The 20622-nt window shown below is 41.6% G+C and overlaps 1 protein-coding gene across 1 annotated transcript; it reads right to left on the bottom strand.

Moving 5' to 3' along the window:
• Positions 1-1071: 1071 nt before the first annotated feature.
• On the bottom strand, positions 1072-19629 carry LOC143385764 (uncharacterized). Its single transcript, XM_076841293.2, has 5 exons — positions 19525-19629; positions 13750-13802; positions 6005-6131; positions 5670-5730; positions 1072-5114 (listed from the first exon to the last, which is right to left on the bottom strand). Exons 2-5 carry the CDS (start codon positions 13795-13797, stop codon positions 1520-1522), a joined length of 3831 nt encoding a protein of 1276 aa, XP_076697408.1. The 5' UTR covers positions 13798-13802; positions 19525-19629; the 3' UTR covers positions 1072-1519.
• Between the last annotated feature and the right edge of the window lie 993 nt (positions 19630-20622).

Raw genomic sequence — 20622 nt, 5'->3', positions numbered from 1 at the left:
GCTACATTACCATTTCTTTAACGATTATTAGAGGAAATGCACCAAAGGTGTTTACATTAATATATGTTTGTTCTGATTGTTTACATTAATATAGCTTTGTTCCAATACAAGTTATTTCATGTTTTTTGAATGTCACTGCAACAAATAAAGGATTTGCTTTTTATATACAATGTTCATTCTTATATTTGAAAATAGCAAGATTAATTGAAGGCTTTTTCACATTGTTGACTCTCATTAGGCTACTATCCAGTATGAATCTGTTTATAATTTGAAGCTGATAATAAAGGAGGGCAGGAGTTATGGCTCAACAGTAGAGCACTCACCTAGAACATGTGAAGCCCTGGGTTCTACCTTAGCACCACATAAAAATAAATAAATAACATAAAAACATTGTGTCCACCTACAACTAAAACAAACATATATAGAGAAAAAAAAAGAATAAGGAAACATTTTTTACATTGCTTCCATTTACATGTTTTCTCTGCAGTATGAGTGTTTATACCCTTGAAAAAGAGTGACAATCCTGATAGTTTTTCCAGACTGTTTTCATACAGTCTCTCTCTGTTATGAGTTTTCAAACTGAATTAGAATGAGCAAAAGTTGTACCACATTGTTTACATGAGGTAAAAGTACTTATTGGAGGTCTCTCTCCAATAAGTTCATTCATATACATGAAGATATACACAACTAGTAAATGCTTTACCACATCATTACATTCACAGAGCTCTTCTCCAATATATTTTTATGTGTCTAAAGCCCACTGTAATAAGTGGAGGCTTTCCCACATTGTTTACATTCACAAGGTTTTTCCCCAGCATGAGTTTTGTCATGTTTTCGAAGATAATTCAAACCACTGAAGGCTTTACAACACCATTTATTCTCATGGGGCCTTTCTCCATTGAGATTGTTCATGTATTTGAAGGAAAAGGGGGAAAAAACACGAAGATTTTTCTTTTATTTTTAAAAATTTTTTAGATGTTGATGAACATTCATTTTATTCATTTATTTATAGGTGGTGAGGAGACTCAAACCCAGTGCCTCACACACGCCAGGCAAATGCTCTACCACCGAGCCACAACCCCACCATGATGGTTTTAACACATTATTTACATTCATAGATACTCTCCAGTTTGAGTCTGCTCAGGCACATGAAGATAAACAGAACATCTAAAGCTTTTACCACAATGTTTACATACCCATGTAAACATTCTTTCCAGTATGAGTTTTTTCATGGAAGTGAAGTTCAATGGGTGAAGCAAAGTCTTTCACACAGTGTTTACATTCATAAGAGTTCTTTCCTATGAGTTGGTTCATGTGAGCAAAGTTAACTGGATGAACAAAAGGCTTTCCCACAGTGTTCACACGGATCATGATTTTCTCCAGTATGATTTTGATTAAGTATTTGAATGGTAGTTAAAGTAGTGAAGGCTTTTCAACAGGGTTTACATTAATACAGATTCTCTCTATCATGAATTCCTTCATGTGTACAAAACTCAATGTACTTAGTGAAGGCTTTGTTTCACTGCTTAGAGTCATAGGGCTTCCCTCCCATATGAATTTGTTCATGTGCCTGAAGAATAGAGGACTGAGTGAAGGCTTTCCCACACTGCTTACATTCATAGGGCTTCTCTCTAGCATGAGATCTTTCATGTGAATGAAGGTTAGATAACCAAGTGAAGGCTTTGCCACACTTCTTACATTTATAGGGCTTCTCTCCAGTATGAGATCGTTTATGTATTTGAAGGCTAGACAAAGTAGTAAAGGCTTTACCACATTGCGTACACTCATATGGCTTCTCTCCAGTATGAGATCGTTTATGTATTCGAAGGTTAAACAACCTAGTGAAGGCTTTACCACATTTTGTACATCCATAGGGTTTCTCTCCAGTATGAGTTTGCTTATGTTTATGAAGGTAAGAGAAGGCAGTGAAGGCTTTTCCACATTCTTTGCACTCATAAGGCTTCTCCCCAGTATGAGTTCTTTCATGTGTGCGAAGGGTACCAGATGAGCTAAAGGCTTTGCCACATTGCTTACATTCATAGGGCTTCTCTCCAGTATGAGAGCGTTTATGTATTTGAAGGTTAAACAAACTAGTGAAGACTTTATCACATTTTGTACATCCATAGGGCTTCTCTCCTGTATGAGAGCGTTTATGTGTTTGAAGGTAAGAGAAGGCAGTGAAGGCTTTTCCACATTCTTGGCACTCATAGGGCTTCTCCCCAGTATGAGTTCTTTCATGTATGCGAAGGGTACCAGATGCACTAAAGGCTTTGCCACACTGCTTACATTCATAGGGCTTCTCCCCAGTATGAGTTCTTTCATGTCTGTGAAGGGTACTAGATAAACTAAAGGCTTTGCCACATTCCTTACATTCATAGGGTTTCTCTCCAGTATGAGTTTGTTTGTGTTTTTGAAGGTAAGAAAATGCAGAGAAGGCTTTTCCACATTCTTTGCATTCAAAGGGCTTCTCCCTAGTATGAGTTCTTTCATGTCTGTGAAGTTTAGTAGATGAAATAAAGGCTTTGCCACATTGCTTACATTTATAGGGCTTATTTGCAGTGTGAATTTGTTTATGTTTTCGAAGGTAACATAAGGCAGTGAAGGCTTTTCCACATTCTTTGCATTCATAGGGCTTCTCCCCAGTATGATTTCTTTCATGAGCTTGAAGTGTACCAGTTGAACTAAAGGCTTTCCCACATTGCTTACATTCATAAGGCTTCCTTCCTGTATGAATTTGTTTATGTTTTCGAAGGGAAGAGAAGGCAGTGAAGGATTTACCACATTCTTTGCATTCATACGGCTTCTCTCCAGTATGAGTTTGTACATGGGCGTGAAGAGTAGAGGACTGAGAGAAGGCTTTCCCACATTGTTTACATCCATAGGGCTTCTCTCCGGTATGAGTTCTCTTATGTGAGTGAAGGATGGAGGACTGGGTAAAGGCTTTACCACACTGCTTACATTCATAGGGCCTCTCTCCAGTATGAATTTGTTTATGTTGCTGAAGAGAAGAGGAAGAACTGAAGGCTTTTGTACATTGTTTACACTCATAGGGCTTCTCTCCAGTATGAGTTCTTTCATGTATTTGAAGTTTGGAGGACGTAGTGAAGGCTTTTCCACACTGTTTACATTCTGCCATATGAGTTTGTTTATGTACTTGATGTTCAGAGGAACAACTGAAGACTTTACTACATTGTTTACATTCATAGAATTTCCCCCCAGTGTGAATTTGCTCATGCTTGTGAAGTTTACTAGATGAAGAAAAGGCTTTACCACACTGTTTACATCCATAGGGCCTCTCTCCAGTATGAGTTCGTTCATGTGAGTGACAGTTAAATAACCGAGCGAAGGCTTTCCCACATTGTTTACATTCATAGGGCTTCTCTCCAGTATGAGTTCTTTCATGTATTCGAAGGGTACCAGATGAGCTAAAGGCTTTGCCGCACTGCTTACATTCATAGGGCTTCTCTCCGGTATGAGTTCGTTTATGTGTTCGAAGGGAAGAAGAACAAGTGAAGGCTTTTGTACATTGTTCACATTCATAGGGCCTCTCTCCAGTATGAGTTCTTTCATGCATTTGAAGTTTAGAGGGTGTAGTGAAGGATTTTGCACATTGTTTACATTCATAGGGCTTCTCTCCAGTATGAGTTTTTTCATGTGAATGAAGGCAAGATGACCGAATGAAGGCTTTGTCACACTGCTTACATTTATATGGCTTCTCTCCTGTGTGAGTTCTTTTATGTACTTGAAGTTCATAGGAAAAAGTGAAGAGTTTACCACATTCTTTACATTCATGGGGCTTCTCTCCAGTATGAATTCGTTCATGAGAGTGACAGTAAGATAACCGAGTGAAGGCTTTCCCACATTGTTTACATTCATAGGGCTTCTCTCCAGTATGTGTTCTTTTATGTACGCGAAGGGTACCAGGTGAGCTAAAGGCTTTGCCGCACTGCTTACATTCATAGGGCTTCTCTCCGGTATGAGTTCGTTTATGTATCCGAAGGGAAGAAGAACAAATGAAGGCTTTTGTACATTGTTCACATTCATAGGGCCTCTCTCCAGTATGAATTCTTTCATGTAATTGAAGTTTAGAGGATGTAGTGAAGGCTTTTGCACATTGTTTACATTTATAGGGCTTCTCTCCAGTATGAGTTTTTTCATGTGAATGAAGGCAAGATGACCGAATGAAGGCTTTGCCACACTGCTTACATTTATATGGCTTCTCTCCTGTATGAGTTCTTATATGTACTTGAAGTTCATAAGAAGAAGCGAAAACTTTATCACATTCTTTACATTCATGGGGCTTCTTCCCAGTGTGAATCTGTTCATGCTTCCAAAGTGTACTGTAAGAAAGAAAGGCTTTCCCACACTGCTTACATTCATAGGGCTTCTCTCTTGTATGAATCCGTATATGTATATGAAGAGAAGAGGACGTACAGAAGGCTTTTGCACAGTGTTCACATTCATAGGGCTTCTCTCCAGTATGAGTTCTTTTATGTGAGTGAAAGTGAAAAGCCCGAGTGAAGGCTTTACCACACTGCTTACATTCATACGGCTTCTCTCCTGTATGAATTCGTTCATGCACTTGAAGTTCAGAGGAACATGTGCAGACTTTACCACAATGTTTACATTCATAGGGCTTCTCTCCAGTGTGAGTTCGTTTATGTATTCGAAAGTAGGAGAATTTACTGAAGGCTTTACCACATTCTTTACATTCATAGAGCTTTTCTCTTGTATGAGTTTGTTTATGTATTTGAAGAGAATATGAATGAGTGAAGGCTTTCCCACATTGTTTACATCTGTAAGTCATCTCTCCAGTAGGAGTTTGTACATGCATTTGAAGGTTACTTGAAATAGTAATGGTGCCTCCACATTGCTTACACCCAGGTGGCTGCTCTCCAGTATGAGATGGTTGATATTTTTGAAAACACCTGGAACAACTGAACTCTCTTCCAAATGCCAGACCTCCATTAGGTCCATTTACAGTGTGCTCTGACACGTGGCATGGAACACTTGTGAGAGAAATGGAGGACTTTCTCTTCTCTTTACATTTATATAGCTTTCTTCCACACTCCTCATTCTCATATGGTTTGTTTGCAGAGTGAGATAAGATGGGCCTATTAAGGAAAACGTGACATGTGAAGACCTGTCCACACATATTGCTTTCACATGAACTGACTAGCAGAAATGTTCCTTTAAGACTAAGATTTGGAATCTCACTGAAGGTTTTTACACAGAGTACCTTTTCAAAGTTTTCCAGAGCCTACCATATGACTTCTGTAAAAAAAAATATAAGCACAATTTATGGTTGGGTCATTAATACTTTCACATTTATTAATAGGCTTTGGACTTATATTACCAATATCAGGGAAAGTATGGGTTTTCTGTTATGTCTATACTGTATGCTCTTTGAAAGTCAATGTAACAATTACTTTATAAGACTGCTTCACCACAACTGCTACTAAAGCAGTGCTATTATAAATGAAGTTTTTTGACATTGTCAACAAGTCAATAATTTTTTAAAACAGTAAACAATTACCTTACATTAAAGTTCATTTTGGTGTAAAAAGAATAATTCATCTCATGCCTGTTTTTCTCGCTTATTTGTAGAATTGTAGGATGTGCTAGAATTCCCTCAAAGCACTTGGTTTCCTCATATGAGAACAAATTACCTTACGTCTCTCTCAGTATTTGTATTCTGATATTCCATGTTCTGGTCCTCCCATGTGTCTCCTGAAATGTAGTCCCAGAAAAGTCATTAGAATCATCATGATTTCAGAATGCATTACAGGATTTACAATTTGGACATCTATACTGCACCCATTTAAAAAAGATTTAAAAAGAGGGAAAAAAAGGATTATGGTATTTATGCTGTAGAGGGCAATGACATTAGGCCCAATTTATTCCCCTAAGTACTCCCTTTCCCACATTCCAAATTCATGAAGAAAAAAAAAAAAACCCTCCCAGGTGCTCTATCCTTGATAATGTAATGAAACATCATCCTTACCTATAGAAGCCAGGTTTCTAAGGACTTCCTGCATCACATCTCTGTGGAGACTCTTCTGGGAAGGTTCTAGCAAAGCCCACTCCTCCTGGGTGAACTTCACAGCCACATCCTCGAAGACCACTGAATTCTAAAATACCCCACAAAAATGTAGTGCAGGCCAGGACAGAAAGTCAGCATGAGGCCTCTATTCTTAATATGTGAGATACGCTCACAATTGTGATCTCCAAATACTCAAACTATGATTTGGTTGTTAAACTTGTACTCTGTCTGCACTCAATTCCCCAACCAGGCATTCCAATATAAGAACTGAACTATCAGGAAAGCATCAGCAGAGGAGGAAAAAAAAAAAATTCCTTCTCAATTTTAGTTCAGGCATGCTACTGAGTCACCCCTAAGATCTTTTTAGGGTGAATGTCATAGAATAATGAAGCCTTACTATATCATGTGCAGAAGAGACCTAAGTTTAGTTCTCCTGTCAGTACCTATCCTGAGAAAGGCCTACTGACAAAGTTGTACTTTAGCTGGTAGAAGGAGGTAAAGATTTGGACAGGATCTCACCAAACTAAGCATTTATACAGAATCACAGTGCTTGACAGTGTAGGTAAGCAACATAGTAGGTGCTGAATGATTGCTTTACTCTGGAAATTGTATTATTTTGTCCCACTCATACAATGTAGAACCTCCACGATCAATGATCGCCAATCCATTAAAAAAAAGAAAAAGAACCCTCTGAAAACAAAGTCTAAGAGCTTTCATGATAGGCAACATTTCATTGAGGTGGTCACAACATGGCAACTGGGGATTGAGCTCAACCTGTGCGATTACAACCAAGACAACCAATTAGAATATATTGGTGCTTTATTCCAGATCAAATGTAACCTACTAATTACAAAAACAATCATCAATAAACAACTTGTAATATCTTCAAATTAATATCAAAATATAATGGGAAAAGTGCCAAATACTTTTCTGATATTTCACAAGCCAAACTCCTAGTCATCAATGGAAGGTACTTGTCCAAGCCCAATAAGAATAAGAAAGGTGTAACACCTGTCAATATGTTCTAGAGAGCAGATTGTTGTCTTACATCATATACAGTCATGTGCCACATGACGTTTTGGTCAATGATATTTATGGATAATAATGGGCTACATATAAATGGTTATCAATAGAAAAGGGATTATTGCAGTGTTTGTAATGACGGTGGTGCAACCAAACCTAATGCATGATCAATTTTGGTAGCTTGTTAAGTGAAATGCTGTGTGGGGCTGAACCCTAGGAAGCACTTACATGAGACAGCCTAGTATGTAACAGCCATTCCTTCTAGGACCGTGTGAATACACTGTGGTGTATGTGCAATGGTGAGGCAGCCTAAATAAAAACTACCAGAATGTTTAAGTGACATCTGAGTATAAATAAAGAACTTTAAATAATATTATTGGACACAGATAGCATAGAGGGGTTCTGTGTTTATATTAACCTGGACCTTATGTCAGTTAGTTAGCATTTGGGATTAAAGGAAGACTAAATCATAATGTAGTCATGGTAACAATAAGCTATGTAACTTGGGAGATAAATAAACATGGTGCTAGGAGGAGCAGCCACTTCTTTCTTGCCTCTGCATTATATGGGTAAGTCTCTGTTGTATTCCAGGACTAAAACACCCAGTCTAGTGAACTGGGCTGCACAAAATAATCAGAGACAGAAATACCTTTTCCTTTGGGTCCTGTCATGGCTCCTCTGACCTTAGAAGTCCATGGAAAGAGAGAGAAGCAGGTGCTAAACCCTTTGAATGGGAAGAAGCGATTCAAATGAGGCAAGAAGTAGGATTACAAGGGAACAGTGCACCCTATTCCTAGGGCCACTCCCAGTGCCACACGTTATTATCTGAATGAGGGAAAAGACCGAGTCACCAGTCATGCCACTATTACACCAGACTACAGTGATCTTTCGGATCCTCATGGTGCATCAGGATTCAAAGGTGTGTGTGTGTGTGTGTGTTTGGAATGGCTCCCCACAAGCCTTCTTTGTTCCTTTCTTTATAGTTAGCAGAAAGATGAACCATAAGAGGGACGAAGAGAAAAGAAAGCTTTCAGTGGTTTGAAATTCATATAAAAAATTAACTAATGACAGAATGCATTGTTGAGAATCGGAAACATTCACATGCAATTTTAAAAATGAATCAACACAAAATGGTATTAAACAGAAAAAATGCATTATTTTCATTATTCCTTGGACACATGTTAATTTATTAGACATTCTGGTGTGATATACAAAACTAAAACAGTTTCAAAATGTTTTTTTCTAGAGAAATAGAAAAAAAAGATTTTTATATAAGAAGAGTAAGCAAGAACAAAGAATGAGAAATTCAAATGCATTTAAAAGATGAAAATGAATTAAAAAGTAGCCTCAAATAGATGGGACATTAGAGGGTGTGGGTGCATAGTAAGATGAATAAATGCACAACTGAAATGGAAAAGAGACAGGACATGCAGCAGGAGCAGAAAACCACGTTAACAAACAAACAAACAAACAAAAAGGTTTAGAAATTATCCACAAAATCTGACACAACTAAAACTACAAACTACTTCAGGGAAATGATACATGTAAAGATATTTGGTATTTGCAAGCAAATGGAATTGTAATCTACACAAAATTAACCATGAAATCAGTTCAATCACTTTCTAAATAGCAATGACATTTTTTACATAAAAGTAAGAAGTATTGTTCTAATGTTCACATGGAAATACAAGAAAATTAACAACAGAAAAAAAATAATAAATAAACTGCAGAGCACCACATTTCCAGCTTTCAAAACCTCCTCCAACTATACTAACAAAGACAGAGTAGCACTGGTTTAAAGGCAGACATATACAACAATAAAATGGGGGACCAGGGCACTGCTGACCCATGCAGAAAAAGAAGAAAAAAATGTTTCACAGCAAACAGGACCTTCAAGAAAATGAATGGCCGGGAAACTGTGTGTTCATGTCAACGTGTGAAGTCAGACCCTCGCCTCACGGCACGTACCTACATGAAATCCACATGGACCAAAGCCCTGAAGATGTGAATCTCATCCATTCTTAGAAGACAATGCAGAGCACAATCTCACAACAGTGGATTTGGGAATGGTTTCTGGGATATTTTTCCATCCATGTCATTCATGAAAGAATAGATGAACTTGATTTCACCAAATGGCTTTTAGTTGTGTCATTTGCAGCAATGAGAGTGAAACTTTGGACACCACACTGAGTGGAAAAAGCCAGGCACAGAGAGAGACATCTGTGTGTACAAACTCACTCAGAGAAGTTGCAAGTTGAAGTCACAGAAAGTACAAGAATAGTCACCAGAGGAAAGGAAGAGTGAGGAGAAGGGACAGGGCAGGACTGGAAGAGCAGACTGTGTATCAGGTACTAAAATACTCTCAGGAGGGGCCAGCAGGACTGCTCTCCAGAACAGCAGAGTGTCCAGAGCATGTAGTGCACAACATGTCACTAAGCATTTCATAACAAACCAGAGGGAGTAGTCCACAGACACCCAGAAATGATAAATGTAATGGTCAGAAGGGCTAAAGCCCTAATCTTATCATGACACACTGGAACAGGTGTACAACTAGCTCACTGCACCTCATCCACATGTGCAATTTAAAAGCGAATCAACACTAAACTGAAAATTTTATCCTTTATCAGATACCACCAACAGAGTGAAATGGCACCCCCAAAGAAATGTAGAAAACACCGGCGCATCATGATTCTGGAGAAGGTTTGATACCTAGAAAAAGCAGCTGACAAAAATCAAACCCATCTTCATGACATCAACATGCACATACCAGGAAAAGAATGAAAAACCCTAAAAAGCCACAGGGATCTATAAAACCTAAGGCTACACTGAAGAACAAAACCCTGTCTCCATGACAGAAAAAAAAGTCAAGGATTCCTGCTCTCACTACTTCTAGACAACACAGCAAGAGGGGGGCTCCCAGGGAAGCCAGGAACAAAATCACAGCATTCCAGACCTCAGGGCTGACTCACACAGCACCAGATACTGAGGCAAAACCAAGGACTCCACCATATAAAGGTGGGAAAGGTAAAAACTCAGACCCACTCACGGGCTGAGACAGCTGCCACAGGCACCAAGACAGGAGGAGAGAGGGACACCTCTGCACCCTTCACCACCTCTCACCCCATCAACAGTGACTGCCTGACACAGTGCCCATTTGCCTTGTGTTTCTGGCTTCCTGCTCCCTACAGTCTCTACTACAAGTGGATAAGGACATCTGACAGGGTTTCTTCACTGCTTTACCTCCCAGAAAGCCTTCGACATGGGGGAGATCGATACCTGAGAAGTCCTAGGGCTCTAACACACAGAGGCTTCACACAAACCTCCTCACAGGCCCACAGCCACTCAACTGTCACAGGCTGAAGTGATCAACCCTATCTCATTTGTCAGAGTGGTGGCTCCTGGACCCTAAGCCATTTCGCAAAGTTGGGGAAACCCAAATGAGTTCACAATGTAGGTCCACATGACATCCTGCCCTACAAAGTTCAGCACACCAGCACTCGTGATTTTCAAAACCTGGTAGCACCCAAGAAGAAGATGTGTTCCCAAGGTCAGGAGTGAAAAAATTAGTAAACAAAACTCATAAATTTAATAATCAAAAAAATCAACTTTTTACTCATAAAATTCTGAAATGGAACTTAAAAAGTTCATTTACAATGACACTCAAAAAGTAAATATAGAGGAAAAAACAATATAATAATAATATATAATACATACACAATAAATAGCAAATAGAAAATTATAAAACTTATTTTCTAAACTGTAATGCTTGGTGGAAGTAGCTCAACATCCAAATAAATACCATTCTATGCTCATGGACTAAAGGTTTAATGTTATTAAGGTGGTGATACTCCAAAGAATCTACCAATTATATTTAAACCCATCAGAATCCCGGGTGATGATTCCTTTTTAGAAATTGAAAATGTCATTCAACATTACGAGGGACCCAGAATACCACAGGACTTTGAAAATGAGAACAGCAGTCTGACTAGCACTTCATGAGTACAAAGCTCACTTCAAGTCAGCAGTAATCAAGGGTGCAGTAATGGTACCTGGAACACCATGTAGAAGAGAAATGACAGCCGCCTCAGGGAGCAGAAGGACAGCCAAACAGCAGTGGAGCTGCTCTACATGGAAACAGGGAAAATGAAGCAGAACAAATGTGACCCTGGAACAGCCTCAAATTTCACATAACTTCATGACGCACCTCAGTCCTTACTGCAAACCCTGGGACTCAGTACCATCCTGCAGGGAGCACCCAGAGCACACTGTGCAACATCAACATGCTACAGTGATAAAGTCACACCACAGTTCCCCATATCCAAGGCCAGCCCAGGATGCCATCAAGAGAAAAAAGAACAAAGAAATTGAGGTACACATACACAATGGGATTTTGCTCAGATATAAAAAATGAAAGTATGTCATTAGCATGAAAATGAGTAGAACTGGAAGACAACATACTAAGTAAAATAAGTGAGAGCCAGAAACTCAGATGCTGAATGTTTTCTTTCCCATATGTGGAAGCTAGAGCAAAATCAGGACAAAAGTGGGGTAGGCAGGATCCTGTGAAAATAGAAGAGAGGGAGGTGAAGAAGAGGACAGAGACTGAGATAAGGGAGGAAACAGGAAATGAGAGAACACTGGAGTGGAGTTGAACAGATCATCCTACGCACATAGATGACATATCATGATGAATTCCACCATTATGTTGATCAATAGAGCATAGATTTGAAATAGATAGATAGATAGATAGATAGATAAATAATAGTAGGAAGTCTAGTGAGTAGAGGTAAGGAAACAGAAAGAAAGTAGGAGAGAAAGGAAAATTACTGGGGACTGAAGTGGAGTAACTTACACCAACCTAATGCTTGCACATTATGTAAAAAATAAAACCCAACATTAGCCAGGCAAGGAGGTACACACCTGTAACAGTAGTAACCAAGGAGTCTGAGGCAGAGGATGCAAGTTTGAGGGCCAGCCTCAGCAATGTAGTGAGGCCCTAAACAAGTCAGGGAGATGGTCTAAAAATAAAATATAAAAAGGGCCCAGGATGTGGCTCAGTGGTAAAGTTCCTCTGAGTACAATCCCTGACAGCAAAAAGATAAATAAATAAAACAAACCCTAATATCACGTATAACTAATATACTAATACAAATGGGGGGGGGCACAATTTGAGAATACATGAGAACTACTGCCCTGGGTTAGACACTCAGCACAACAAAGGAAATGAGAATAACAACATAACCTATTAGGAGCTTTTATTCTTAAAGTCCTAAAACAAGTCCAATGAAAACAATGATCAAATAGAAGGTATTTTTTTCTTTTTCTTTCTTTCTTTTTTTTCTTTTTTCTTTTTTTTTTTTTTTTTTACCTCACCCCTGAATAAATACGTTTGACATTTAACGAATACCTAGGTCTCTGATAAGTAAGCAGATGAATTTGAAGTGACAGAAAAGGCTGGTGCTGAGGGAACACAGATGTGTCAGGCTCAAGGGGCAGGTAAGGTCCTTGCCAGCTGGACATCTCACACCTGGTCCTGCTCACTGAAACACTCCATGATCACCCTCCCAGGACAGGAGACCTGACCATGACTCTAGTCTACGAGGCTTTCAGGTTTGCACAGCACTGCACTGGGGTGGGTGGTCCTTTTGCTCTGGGAGAGTTTTCCTCCTTCACAACTGTGAGAGAATGCAAGGGCAGGAATCACTGCTGACCTGGCCCCTCAGCACCAGCATCCACAGGCTCACTGTCCACCTGTCTCCAAGGAATGGGAACAGGGCTTGGGGGAGACAGTGTCCCTAGGAGGCAGCTGTCTAGATGAGGCCTATTCTAAGAGATTCCTCAGCATAATGGCCCCCAGCTGCTCCCCTCACAAGCTGAATGACACACTTCACAATGTCTTCTAGAAGGAGCTGACTCAGGGCCTAAAATTGCCTGCTTCCTGTAGGACACAGTGCAGCCTACAGGACTTGACACAGCCCCAAGCGGGGCAATATAATGGCTGAAAACATGGAACCCTGTGAGGGGTCCAAAGGAAACCTCTCCACAATTTGATAAGGTATCAAGTCCTGGGGAAGGAAAAGAGAGAGAGAGAGAGAGAGAGAGAGAGAGAGAGAGAGAGAGAGGAGGGAGGGGCAGGCACAAGTTCTCTTAACAGTAAAGTTCCAGGTGACTGTTCTCTCCTTTCATCATATGGGAAATTCACAAAAAGAGATGAAAATGCTGTGAACTTGGAGGGAGAGTCAGATCTGTAAATATGAGAAAAGGACAGGAATATTAAGAATGTACCAAAAGCCCTGGTAGGGCATAGGATGGGGAAAGGAGGGTGACTCCTTGAGAGAAGAAACACAGATCCCTCAGACCAGCATCTTCTACCCAGGAGCCCCACACCTAAGGCAGGATCCCCTGAGACCCGCTGCCTTCACTTCACACTGAGAACCTAGGGCTGGGGTCCAGCTGGGCAGAGAGGGTTCTGCCAAAGTAGCTGCAGACCCGGCAGCACACTGGGAACCCACCTGCACCAGCCCACACCATGGCCATCAAGGGCTGAGCTAAAGCAGCATCTGACTCATGTACTCTTAGCTGACTATAGAGATGACAATGGGAGGCCAGAGGCCAGCCACAGCTGGTTCACCACTTGTAACAAGCCTACCTCCCACCTGACCAGACCTGCCCCCCACACTCACCATTTTCCGCCTTCTGGGGAGACCTGACATCCTTCTTATGGACCTCATAGCACCTGCAGGTCACAGGGAGACAAATGTGAGCCAGAGTCACTTGGGCCTCACACAGCAGAGAAGACACAGTCCTGGAGATGGATTCTGAGCTCCACAGGGTGAGAGATATAGGCTTCTGAGACTGTGGAAGGCCACCCCCTCCCACCAGCTGCCTGCTAACTAGCCAAGGCTCCACAAGACCCCTGTCTCTCCCCAACACAAATATGCACACTCTGGGGCCCTGACTGACAGGAGATGCATCACACTCCTGATACATAGGCCAGGAAGACAAGGTATTGGCAAAAGCCCTTTTCAGGCAGGACTTCCTCCCTGCAAGGGGACCTGCCCCACCAGGGGAACATTTCCACTTATGCAGAGCTGAGCCTGGCTTTCCACAGCAGGTCCTGTTGGCTAGGAAGCTCTTCTGGGCACAGAGTACCAGGCATATGTGAGGAATTACAGCCTTGGTTCCAAGGCAGCCTACCATGACCTCAGAAAAGGTGTGTGCCTGGTCAGGCCTAACTGGGAAGAAGGGAGCCAGGCATAAATCACTTGGGAAAAGGCCAGGGCTTCTTGGGCAAAGCCTCCTCACACTTTTACTCTGTCAACTCATTTTCAGACAATAATAATAATAATAATAATAATAATAATAATAATAATAAAAAGACAATCAGGAAGTACAAGTATTAAGTGCATAAAAAACGAATTAGATGACAATTACAAAATAACTCAGTGAAAGAACAAGCAAACATTTGAACCAGGTCAGGTTAGAGCCTGCCTCACTCACAGTTCAGAATAAATACCCTCTTGCAAAGGGGTAATCACATTCCCATATTGGGAGCCAGACTCTGACTGCTGAAATGTGGCCCCAGAAAGGCTCATTCCCTGTGTCCAGGAGGGGACACCTAAGAATTTATCTCTCAAAATCCACCATGCTTCCTGTTCTATAGATATACTTAATAAGATAAATTCAAAGGAAAAAAAGAATGATACATGTATAAAAAGAAGGCTCTTCCACCAAACTGCAATAGGGGGCAAGAAGGCTACCCTACCTCAGGGCAGATGTCTGCAGTCTTTAGAAGAGAAATAAATTCATTTGAAGGGAAAATTAAAAGATAAAAATATAACCTAAAAATAAATTCCATGAGAAAATGACTGAAAACCATTTCAAAGACCATGGAAATACACAGAAAAATGTTCATACTAATGGTAGTAAGTGAAAAGCAATATATAGCCACATGGAAGTAAAAAAGGATAGACAGGGAGGAGGGTAAATGGATGAATGGTGAGACAGCTGCTCCTCACACTGCAGCAGTTTACCCATAATCAATAACCTGAGAATTTCCCTATGTGTACAAAATTATAAAGGGTACATACTTGGGGACCAAATTTAAAAATAGAATGAAATTGTCAAAAATGTAAAAATGAAACTGGAAACAAGTGAAGTTCCTGAAGCAGGAACAGGGAAGGAAACTGGGAGACCCAAAGACTCAGCACAGGAGTCTAATCAAATGAGGCAGAGAAACCACACATCGCACATTATAGAACTTCAGTGATAAAGCACTAATGGTAACATTAAGGTACTGAAAACTCAATAAGACAGAACTAAGAAAAATTCTGCTTCCTCACAGCTGGTTAAAATGGAAGGAATGACAGAATTGGCACTGCACTCACCTCCAGGCAGAGGGTAGAGAGAGCAGGGAGAGAGGGCAGCCTGCCCAGGGCCAACCCATCCCTATTTGGACAGGAATATATGGGTGTATAGATTCTTACTAAACTGAGCATTAAAATAATATTTCAACATCAAATTTCTGCACCCAAATAAATATTAATCCATAATATAAAAATCTTCCATTCAGTGAAGGAATAAAATTCTTGACCAGGTGACATGGCTATGACTTTTATCCCACTGGCTTAGGATGCTGAGACTGAAGGACCATGAGTTCAAAGCCAGGCTCAGCAACAGGGAGGCATAAGCAACTCGGTGAGACCCTGTCTATACATTTAAATAATAACAACAACAACAATAACACAAAAAAAGGGCCAGGGATATCTCAGTGGTTGAGTGTCCCTGAGTTCAATCCCCAGTACCTAAGAGGGGGAAAAAAAAAAAAAAAAGAACTTCCTACATTCTTGGAACAAAGTGGAATTTTATGGCACCAAGATTTGATAAAGAAAACAACAGAAACCAGCTCAGGGAAGCACCCTCTCACCCACAGTACACCAGGAATCTCCACTTTGTGACTAACTCTTCCCCAAGCTTGGGGACTATTCTCACAGTAGATGCAGCTCAGGTGGATTTTCCTAGGAAATGAGGAAAACATGAGCAGCTGGGACATTTGGTTCTGGAAGGTCACTGTGTTCTCTTTTCCCTAGAGTGGAATGTTCCCTCCTGCAGGACCTCAGTTCTCACTGATACCCAAGCACCCACCAGCAGGTACATGGAGGTTCTGGCCTGTGAGACCTTTTCCAAGAAACCACTTCTGACACCTACAACATGAGTTTGATGAACACCAATCCATTCTCCAAAACTACTGGTCACTCAAAAGTTCAATTCTGACACCACCAGTCAGCAGAAATCCTAGTTCAGGGTCAGCTCCACAACACTGCCCCATTGTAGATGTCAGCTGGAGGGCAGGAGGGACAGTCCTGCTGAGAGCAAAGAACTACAAACTGGGGACTCCTATCATCCCCTATTCGACTTCAATGATTTGATTTTAACAAAGCACATCATTTATGTTCAATTTAAAAGGCTCAACTTAGGATTGGCCAAAATGGAAAAGATATTTAAGAAAAAGAAAGTGCCAAAGGGACTCCTGTGAAAAATCTATGATTGAATAAATCCCCCTCCTCTGCATTCTGCTAGAGCAGTTCCTGCACAGACACTCCCTTCCCATTATGACTCAAATGATGCTCCCTTTTTAGCCCATGGCAGAAACACACTGATCCTGAAAATCCCTCCCCTCTTCTTTTTTCTCATAAGTGATTAGGAATTTCGTTTTCAGGGATCAGAAAAATACTTTTTAAGCAAAACTGACTCAAGTTTCTCTCCTTAATCCAGGACCCTGAACTCTGACCCACTGGCAGCTAGAGCCAGTATATACACTTCTTCCTGTCCCCCCCTGAGATCAGGCTGACTTTTGGTGACACATTCTCTGCCCTGGGATCTGATCTTGCCCTGTCCTTGCTGCTCTCCCCTCCAAAATACAAGAGCAGATGTTTTGGTGAATCTTTGTAATGAATGAATCAACTTTTCTACCATAGGTACTGGGAAAATGTACTCACTTTCTGCAACCATACTGAAACAAGATCTTTCCTATTTCTTTTCCAGGTAGCATTTCCAAAGGCAAGTCCTGGAATTCTATTTTAAACCACTCTTCCACCCCCCAAACCCCAGTAAAAAACACATCTGGAAAGAGAAAAAGATATATAAGAAATTTTAACTAGAGAGGTGCAGTGGTGCAGGCCTGTAATCCCAGTGACTCTGGAGGATGACAGAGAAGGAACACCAGTTAAAATCCAACCTCAGCAAGTTAGCAAGCCCTTGTGAGGCTGAATTTTGTAAAAAAGAAACCAACTTCTGGGCTAGGGATATAACTCATTTGGTAGAGTGCCTGCCTCGAATGCACAAAGACATGGGTTCAATCCCCAGTACCACAAAAAAAAAAAAAAAAAAAAAAAAAAGGAAAGAAAGAAACCAAGTTCTCTACCACACTTTCATCTGAGAATGCATTCATATCTACTGCAGGCACACTGCAACATAGGATTTCCCTTTTTTCTATTCCCACATAACATTCCAAAAGCAAAGCCCTGGAATTCTATTTTAAATTGGTAGAACACGCCCCCCACATAAATAAATAAATAAATAAATACATAAAAGAAGACATCTGAGAAACTAAGTAAACTCACTCTGGTGAAGAGAAACAGTCCTAAGAATTTTTAACTAAAATAATATAGGACCAAGTGTTTGCTAAAATGTTTTCTGTTTCTAGCCTTCTTCCTTCCCCTTGAATTATCTCTCTCTCTTACCCTTTAGGAATATTTCCTAATCAACCCTACTAATAAATTACATTTTACAATTAATAGAAAAACTGACACTAAAATACCTGAGCCAGTCTTTCCAAGGCAAAAACCTGGGGAGCTGCAGCACCACTGGATACTGACCAGCTTCAGGTCAGGCTTCTGTCACCAGGCACATCCTCCCACCTCCCTCCTGCTGCTGAAGAGCTTTGTAGGGCTTTGCTCCACCTTGCTGGGGTCAGTTTTCCCTGCTCTTTAGGATAACTGTTCTTCCTTCACAGCTCTGAGCCCATCCAAAGGGTAGGAACTATATATGTCATGTTCCCTCAACACCAGCATCTCACTGCCTGACCTGGGTGTCTCCAGCTGCTCCCCTGAGAGGCTGCACTCCACACCTCAGGCTGTCCTCTAGGAGGAGCTGATGCAGAGCTTAAAATTGCCTGCACCTTTCAGAACACAGGACACCTGTGTGCTGCAGGCACACTGAAACATAGGATTGCAGCAGCCCCAGGAAAAGACAGAACAATGACTGAAGACACAGGACCCTGTGTGGTATCCAAAGGACACCTCTGCTCAAAGACTCTGCACAGGTGTTTGTACCTGGGCAAGATGAAGAGATGCATAAGTGCTTTATTTTTTTTTATTTTTTTTTTTAATTTTATTTTTTTATTGGTTATTCAAAACATTACAAAGATTTCAGAACACAAAAACTCAAGTTCCAGGTAATTCCTCTTTGCTTTCCACTCGTGGGAAATCTTGGCCCACATTAAAAAAAAAAAAAAGAAGAAAAGAAAATCTTTAAAAGTGCTATTCATTAAAAGGTGAAACTACCACAATTAAAACACTATCTGGTCAGGTTTACTGGCACATGCCTGCAATCCCAGTGCCTGGGGAGATGGAGGCAGGATCCCGAATTCAAAGCCAGCCTCAGCAACCACAAGACACTAAGCAACTCAATGCGACCCTATATCTAAATAAAATACAAAATAGAGCTGGGGATGGGGCTCAGTGGCCAAGTGCCCAAGAGTTCAATCCCAGGAACCAAAAGAAAAAAGAAAAGGTAAAAGATAGCACTGTCTACTTGAACAGTAGGCTGTGGAGCAAATCGATATAAAGTGCGCCCTGGAAAGTGCAGCTGCCATCTGGGAATGCAGGCAGGGAACTGGAATTGTAGGGTTCTGCTGCCAACTCTAGTAGTAGCAAAGGTCCCAATGGAAAATGGATTTCATACCCAGCTTCTTGCACATTTAGGAGTATGTGTTGAAGGGTGCACAGGTTAATTCTGTGGAGAAAACAGGGACAGACCCAAAGGCCAACTTCTCACTGACAGAACACACCTGAGTCCAGATTCCCTGTTACCATCCCCTGCTCACCTCACACTCTGGGAGCCTCAGGCTGCGTGCTGCCTAGATATGACCCAGGGAGGTCACCAACAGGGAACGGAAGAGGGCAGGGACCAGCGCTGAGAGAGAGACCCAGGACGATTAGCCAGAGAGGACTGGGTCACCCTCTGCAGCTGAACTCGGGGACCAGCCACCCAACCCACTCCGCGGGACCACGGGGACAAGGTCCAGGGCCACCCGCCAGCAGGGTGACCTCGGGGACCTGCCACCAAGCACTTCCCACCCCGCGGGACTAGGGATAGGGCCCAGGGTCATCCACCAGTGGCACTCTGGTCGCCAAAGCAAGTGCTCACCGGATCCCGCCAGTCCTGGCCACACTCACCGTTTGGAAGCTCCAGGGTGACCCGCCGTCCTTTCTAGGGACGTCTGGTTTCCGAACTCCTCGGGGCCCCAGGTTACGCAGAGTCCCCGGGGATCGGGAGAACAGGACAAAGGAGCAACGCAGGAAGGAGCTCAGCAAGCTAAAGGAAAAGCCGTGAGATTGCGAGAGCCCGCCCTTCACCTTCCTCTGCGCACCTGATTGGACACAGTTCCTCTCCTGCTCCGCCTCCAGGTACTGTAGCAGCCTTGAGTGACAGCTATTCTAACCCTCGTTGGCTGATACAGTCCAGATGACAGGCTCTTGGCCCAGCCCTTTTCAGGCAGGGCTTCCTTGGTGAGCTGGGACCTGAGCCTGGCGGGAAACGTTTATATTCATCCTGGTGTAGAAGGCATCCGGGGAAGAGGACTAACGAATGTCAGCCATATGTACAAATAACTGTGCTGTTCACGATTGAGAGTAACTTGAGAATTATATTACGATTTAAAATTGCATGACCTTCCTCACCTGTGTTCTTTTAGACGGCTCAGCCCCAGCTATAGAAAGGAAGGCAGGCCCTGTTTAATTGTCATGTTATTTTTTTTTTAATATTTATTTTTTAGTTCTCGGCGGACACAACATCTTTGTATGTGGTGCTGAGGATCGAACCCGGGCCGCCCGCACACCAGGCAAGCGCGCTACCGCTTCAGCCACATCCCCAGCCCTGTGTTATGTATTTTTAAACTTTCTGAAAGCCACATAAAAACAAAAAAGAAACATGTAAAGTAGTTCAGGCATAACTGAGTGGTAGAGTGCTTTTGTAGCAAAGGCAAAGCCCTGTGTTCCATCCCCAGCAAAAAAAAAAAAAAAAAAAAAGATTCAAAACTCGAGAGAGTCACAGGTGAAATGGTTGATTTCTTTAATGCAATATATGTAAAATATAATTATTTTTCTATGCAACCGATGCAATGAGGTATTACTGTAAGTGCATGGCCCACAAATGACTGAGGCAGGAGACAGCAACTCTTTAATGTCAGCAACTTTCCTTTATTCTGCAGGGAAGTCAATCCATCAGGCATAGGAGGGCTCATTTTCTGGGTATGGAAATGCCTCCCCAGGGTT

The sequence above is a fragment of the Callospermophilus lateralis genome, unplaced genomic scaffold, assembly GCF_048772815.1.
Source record: "Callospermophilus lateralis isolate mCalLat2 unplaced genomic scaffold, mCalLat2.hap1 Scaffold_1712, whole genome shotgun sequence".
In the NCBI taxonomy this organism is placed as follows: domain Eukaryota; kingdom Metazoa; phylum Chordata; class Mammalia; order Rodentia; family Sciuridae; genus Callospermophilus; species Callospermophilus lateralis.
This window is presented reverse-complemented; position numbering and strand designations above follow the sequence as displayed.

What these genes read in the sequence shown, in the direction of transcription:
- LOC143385764 (XM_076841293.2), bottom strand. Translation starts at nt 13,797, where the DNA reads ATGAGGTCCATAAGAAGGATGTCAGGTCTCCCCAGAAGGCGGAAAATG. An exon ending in TAGAAACCTGGCTTCTATAG is followed by an intron (nt 5,731 to 6,004) that starts GTAAGGATGATG and finishes ACTACATTTCAG; the next exon opens with GAGACACATGGGAGGACCAG. An exon ending in AATACTGAGAGAGACGTAAG is followed by an intron (nt 5,115 to 5,669) that starts GTAATTTGTTCT and finishes TTTCCTTAATAG; the next exon opens with GCCCATCTTATCTCACTCTG.